The sequence below is a fragment of the Pristiophorus japonicus genome, chromosome 10 (assembly GCF_044704955.1).
Source record: "Pristiophorus japonicus isolate sPriJap1 chromosome 10, sPriJap1.hap1, whole genome shotgun sequence".
NCBI lineage: Eukaryota > Metazoa > Chordata > Chondrichthyes > Pristiophoridae > Pristiophorus > Pristiophorus japonicus.
The window spans coordinates 75,464,373-75,470,372 of record NC_091986.1 but is presented as its reverse complement, the minus strand read 5'-3'; the positions used below and the strand labels follow the sequence as shown (position 1 = coordinate 75,470,372).

Below are 6,000 nucleotides of genomic sequence, written 5' to 3'. Positions count from 1 at the left end.
GTTTATGTAGAAACGCTGCAACTATGTTTATTTGCTGTTTTATTTGGTTACCTGTGCTGTTCGGCTGGCTGCTAACAAACTCGCTCAGCTCAGCCTTAAATCGATGAAACAACAATGGTGGGGGTGGCGTTGATTGACGGCTCCTGGGACCAATGAGAGCGCGGCTTTGCCTGTCAGTCAGGTGGAGCGGCGGCTGCAGGTGGGCGGCTGGACCAATGAGCGGGGGCGCAGGCGCAGGCGCGCTCTCACCGCGGCTTGTTGGGCGGTATATAGCCTTCTTACAAAGAACTGGCTCATCACGTCCTGGATCGTGAAAGTGACCAAGTGGAGCGCAGACCGAGACAGAAATATACACACACACATAACACACACGCAGACAGAGCGCGCTTGCATGCACATCGCTCCGTACTTCTCTTGACAACCCATCGGGCAGACTTGGAAATCGCAAACAGCAAAGATTAATTAGAGAGAAAAAAAAGATTTGCAGCTGAATTTTTTGGCTCATTCTGCTGTTGCAATGCCAGCAAGTGCCTAGATGCAAAAAGAGTTGCAGCGATTTGCAGTAACACGGGGAGGAATGAGGAGGGCAAACGGCCGAGTGTGAGACCGAGTGCCCCGCTCTGCAAACAACAGGATCAGCAGCTGCTGGAAGGCGAGAGTCGATTTCAAGTTTCGGCGAGGTAGTCTCGGATCAAAAGTGTGCTTTGGGGAAAAGGATACCGTCCAGACATTTGAGAGGAGACGCACCCAGGACGAGGACAAGCGATAATACATCTTTATACCTATATTGTCGGAGGACAAGTGATCGGTGATGATGGCAATAAGGAACTCGCTTTGGAAATACTATTTGGGAGTTTTGTTCGTTTTATGCAGGCTGGCTATAACAAACTGTGAAATTTTGGCACCTATATATTGGAATTCCTCAAATCCCAAGTAAGTGAAACAACTGATGGTCTCAGTCAGGCTCAACACCTGCAACTTTGGTATATTATTTCTCATGTTATAGATACACACAACACGGTACAAGGTGGAGTTGACTGTTGAGCGTTGCCCCAGTGTTATTGTAAACAAAAATGTGTAATAATCGTCATAAATTGTATGTAAGGAGGTCCTCCTGTAACTGCCGGAGAGACTTGAGCAGTTGATGAGGATTAAACCACGGTCGGCTGTGTATACAGAAGCCGGACGGAGACCGCGGTCAGCGGGGAACTCGGCACTCAGTTGCAAATTGTTGGCCGCCGGTCTAATGTAGACGCAGGTTTATGCAATATTGCAGAGTTTGATATATTGAAGGTGATTTTTATTGGTGGTGGGGGGGAGACGGATTTTACGAGCGGTGGGAAATGCAAATCCCCCGGTGTCTAAATGGATTCAGCCTCTTTGGGTGACGCCAGCTGGGAGAACAGGAATGGGGAGGTGGCGAGATAGAAACAGGAGATTCTCGGGACGCAATAGAGACCGTGTCGAGCTTTCGAGAAAAAAAACTCAACAGACGTGCATCTTAACCCCAGAGCGATTTCTATTCTAAGCAGCAGTCGAATAGACAAGGAAGCAGGTGGCGTTAGTATAGGATTCAGTGCTAATGTTCGGGAGGCTAAAGCGGTTCTACCTGTCAATGTGTAGGATGAGACTCTGCAGCCAACAATAAACCTGTATTAGAAGCTTTGCCGAAGTTTTTACTGCAAGGCGCTTGCCTCCAGTAAATCTAATCGGTTACACAGGCTTTATTTCCTGAATTACCCAAACCCAAGTTATAGTAGGCATAGGAAAGCAAGTGCGGGGAAAGCTCTATAATTCCTGCATTAAGACATACGCACTATTAAATGAACACTGTATTTAAAGTCAAAAATAAAGTGACCCCGCACCCCAAATACTCCCTTTGTTCTACTTCGAAAATTATAATTTGAAACTCATTGCTAATGTCTCCGAGTGCAACTGGTGCTCCTGGTAAAATAAAAAGAAAGCAAAATTAAAAAAATATAAAAACGATTAATTCTAATTTAGCCCAGCAGCCTGTACCGCTGTCAGCCCGCCCGTTTCCGCCTCGGAATAAATGGCCCTTCCAGGATTCTGTTCGCAGTAAAGGAAAAGCACACACCAACAGTTCAAACTGTGCTTGCCCGTGAAGTGTTTTGGCTATGAATCAACTTCTTATCGGAGTTGTGTTAAACCTTTCGTTTGGAACTCAATGAGCAAATGTTTGTTGAAAGTGTGAGAGTAAATGGAGAATGGAGTGTCCCAGCTACCAAAACAGATCAAGATAAGAAATTTGATGACAAACCTAAATATGCTCAGCTTTGGTCCTTTTTTTTAAAAAATTCTCAAGACGTTTCGTGCCTCGTCCCTTAAAGTTTAGGTAACTGTCAGCCTCACTCGGTGAGGATTTAAAGTTGCCACGAAATCTTCCTGGGCAATTTTGCACCGGTTTATGAATTATAGCAATTTTTTGATGTGTACGAACAATTTTTAATCATATATTTTAATTTTAACATAACTATTTACATTTTAAAGCACCATGCTGCAAGGTGCAGAAAGACTCTTGCAACTTTGAATGCAACTTGTTTGGTCACGGCTAATACACGTTCGCTTAAAAAGGCAAAGTGCAAACATAAATGCTTCCGTGCTACAAATGGTGGGATATCCAAATTGCCTGTAAGAGTTCGAAATATAAATTTGTTTCTGGGCTCTGTCTCTTTGTCAAGAGCAAACGCTAGAGGTTGTTGTATGTGTTTTCTTTATATAAACAAAACATACATACCACATAACACCGCGAGTTGGTGACGAAGGGGGACGAGGCTGCTTGTTGCTGTAAATCAGGGATCGATGGAGTTTGATCGAACCTAACCAGTTTTGGATTAGATTTAGGGACGGAATAAAAAAAACTGGAAAATTGATTGAGAAATCACATTACAGCCTCGCCATTTATCTTCAGCCAAGTGACACTTTCGTTCAATAAAATGTTGCGTCAATTTACTTCCGCAGTTGGAAAGAAAAAGTTGTGAAACTTGCTTTTAACGCGCCACATGTTCCAAATAAAACATTCATAAAATCCCGCGGACGGGTCTATTCCCTGGCCCCAGACTTTATTAAAAGTGATCTCATTTTAATTTAGGGGTCGGTCGGCAGGTGCGAACCTTTCGCTCAGTGCTTGGGTGGGGGAAGATAGTTTAATATTTAAGAGCATGTTGCAAGTGGAAGACACCAGCTAACTAAATATGTTCGAGTGCTCGCCAGTGGAGATCTATTTCTAAAAGAAGGAAAACATGTATCGCTCTTAGCACGGCACCCTTCCAGCCGCCCTCCGACACGTTCCGTTATTTCCTCGGCTATTTACCGGCTATTCAACAACTCAACTTAGAATGGGTTGCAGAAGTTTCCCAGTTAGCAACCACTAAAAGGAAAATAGAAGTTGCAAGGAGATTTTAGACAAATCATTCGCCAGTCTCCTCCAAGCGAGTACCGTCATCCCATCCTTGGCTTAACTTACTGACAACAGCAACAGGTTAATAACTCAATGGTTAAAGATAGATAATCACCAAATAAAGGAAAATACAACTTCTGCTGCAGAAAATGCATGAATCAACCGAGCATTGGACCACTACCCAGTTGTTCGGCTTTGGGGCATCCTTTGCGAAATAAAACACTTGGTTACAGTGTGCTCTTGGAGCATTTTAGATCGTAAAATGATAATCATAATTCTAATAAACCTGACGGATCAAGTAGATGTGCTTGCGGTAAAACTGATAATATTCTCAATTTCTCTCTTTAAAAAAAAATGATATTCATCCTTTAACTCGGACTTTTTCTGACCGATAGCTAATCAGATCTTGTATGCCATTACGTTTGCGAAATTCAAAGTTTGCTCAGCATTGATATTTTGTGGTTAAATACTAATTTTGCGACATAGCGCTTGAACGTGTCTGAATACTTGCCATTTAAACAAGCTGTAATGTGTAATATATTATTAAACTTTGATATACAGTAATGCTGTATCGCTGGTATTGTTCATATCGATCTACAAAATAAAAACCAAGTACTAAACTTCGAGCCCTGTCAAACTAAACTGACACTTTTGTCTAGTTTTACATTTTCTAATAGCCGTAAACAAGATGAGAACATTACTGAATTAGGAATTCTGGGATTAGTTATTAAATAATAAAAACCATGGAGGACTTCGAATGAAAAAAATGAAGGGAAATTTCAGTCAGATGGTCGAGGTTCATTTCTGAAGTGCAGCTCTTTAAGCTCACTACAGGGGAGAAATGCAGATCTCTCTAAATAGTGCAATCCTACAGAAGTCACTCTTCAGATGCAGAAAGCAGCCACCCCCCCCCCCCCCCAACAGGAGATCTGACTCAGTAGCTGTCTTTAGCCATTTTTTCCTTGCGGGTTATTGATATTTTCTCCATTTCAAAAATTGTATTTCCCACAAGTTAGAGGGAAATGAACGAATTTGTATTCTGTAATCATTGCCAGATTGTACAAAGCATTCTTGGACAATTTTACAATCTGAATGGAGTAATCCCATCAGAATAAATGGAATATTGCACCTGATGGTACATTACCAGTATTCTTGTGTTCAGATGAGAGAATTGAGTGGTCCATTGCATTGAGCAAAGCACAATCATTACTAACCAACTACCTGAATATATGCAGGAGACATAGGGTTGCCAGCCTTCCAGGATTGCTCCGAAGTCTCCAGGAATTAAAGCTTAATCTCCTGGACACTGCAGTGAGCAACCCAGGAGAAAAATCACAGGGGCATAAAAAAGTGTATTTTTCTCTTTTTCTTTGAGCACTTTCATTTAGGGCGGGGTGGGAAGTCATGTAACAAAACCTCCAGGAATACATCCAAACCTACGGAGACAAAACTTTGCTTAGAAGTTATTGCATTTTCACTATGCTGTGCATCTGTTTACAAAGGCTTGCTTCAAGGTGGCCCTTAAACTGCCTGACAAGGGCGGGCTTGTCAGGTCTGCGCAGTCTGCTTTGCGATATGTCAGAAAGTGTCTTCATGCATTTCAGGGAACTGATCCTTTTCTACAGCTCATTGGTTTGATGCAATAAAATCTCACCAGAGAATGTCCATGTAGTATGTTGAGATTAATGAGCATCCTGTTCCTGGACAGGAGCATTTGCTGAAGTATAGGTTCATTGCCTGTTTGCTCACAGTGAGGAGAGAAGGGAGCATTTTTGCTAGCTTGCTGTAATGTTACTCAAATGCTTCTATATTTACAGGAAGCATAGATCAATCATTGTTAAATTCACTAATGCATGTAACTTATATCCTTTATCACTATACTCGGCTACTTGCCTAGACTGTTAGCTCTGTAACAATTCAAAGGGATAGAAGTAGAATTCACATTTTCAATCTGTGATATGATAAAGTGATTTATTCCATAAAATAATGGGACAATGTGTATAAAATTAATTTTAACAAATCTCTCTCCCTCGAAAAAAAACCTGTCATGAAATGTTTTTTAATGTTATTTATGAGGGTTTATGGCAAATCACTTTGTCCCCGAGTTATATTCTTTCACTTCAGTCCTATCTCATCATAAACTGAATTGCCTTATCACAGTAGCAAGGATGCCGTTGTATGTTTATTCATGAGCATTGGTGATATTATGCAGTCAATGACAAAAACTAAAGAATTATTGTTAGCGTTTTGGTGAGCACTGCATTGGGGACTTGTACTTACACAGAGGTCTTGTGTACATTTACTGCCCTCCAATTGCTGCTGTTTGCTCATTTTTGCAACAACTCTCAGCAGCAAAACCTCAGGGTATGGGCAGAAACTTTATAAATAATTGGAACTGTTTGACAATTAACATTTTCCAGATACAGAAGTTTGCGAAAAAGTTAATTTTCAAATAACGTATTTACAAAGAAACATATTTATTTGGTGAGGAGTTGTCGACCATACATAACCACAGAAAGATATAAATGTTTCATTCGCCTTTTCATCACTACTTGAAAGCAAATTATTTAAGTCTCAAC

At 41.2% G+C, this 6,000-nt stretch overlaps 1 protein-coding gene across 1 annotated transcript in view; it reads left to right on the top strand.

Annotated features, from left to right (window-relative positions):
- The first annotated feature begins 316 nt into the window (after positions 1–316).
- The window catches only part of LOC139275009 (ephrin-B2-like), a 59,967-nt gene continuing 54,283 nt past the window's right edge, over positions 317–6,000 (top strand). Inside the window, exon 1 of the mRNA XM_070891863.1 lies at positions 317–933. Coding sequence (XP_070747964.1) covers positions 812–933 — 122 coding nt within the window. The 5' untranslated portion in view covers positions 317–811. The remainder of the gene's footprint in view (positions 934–6,000) is intronic.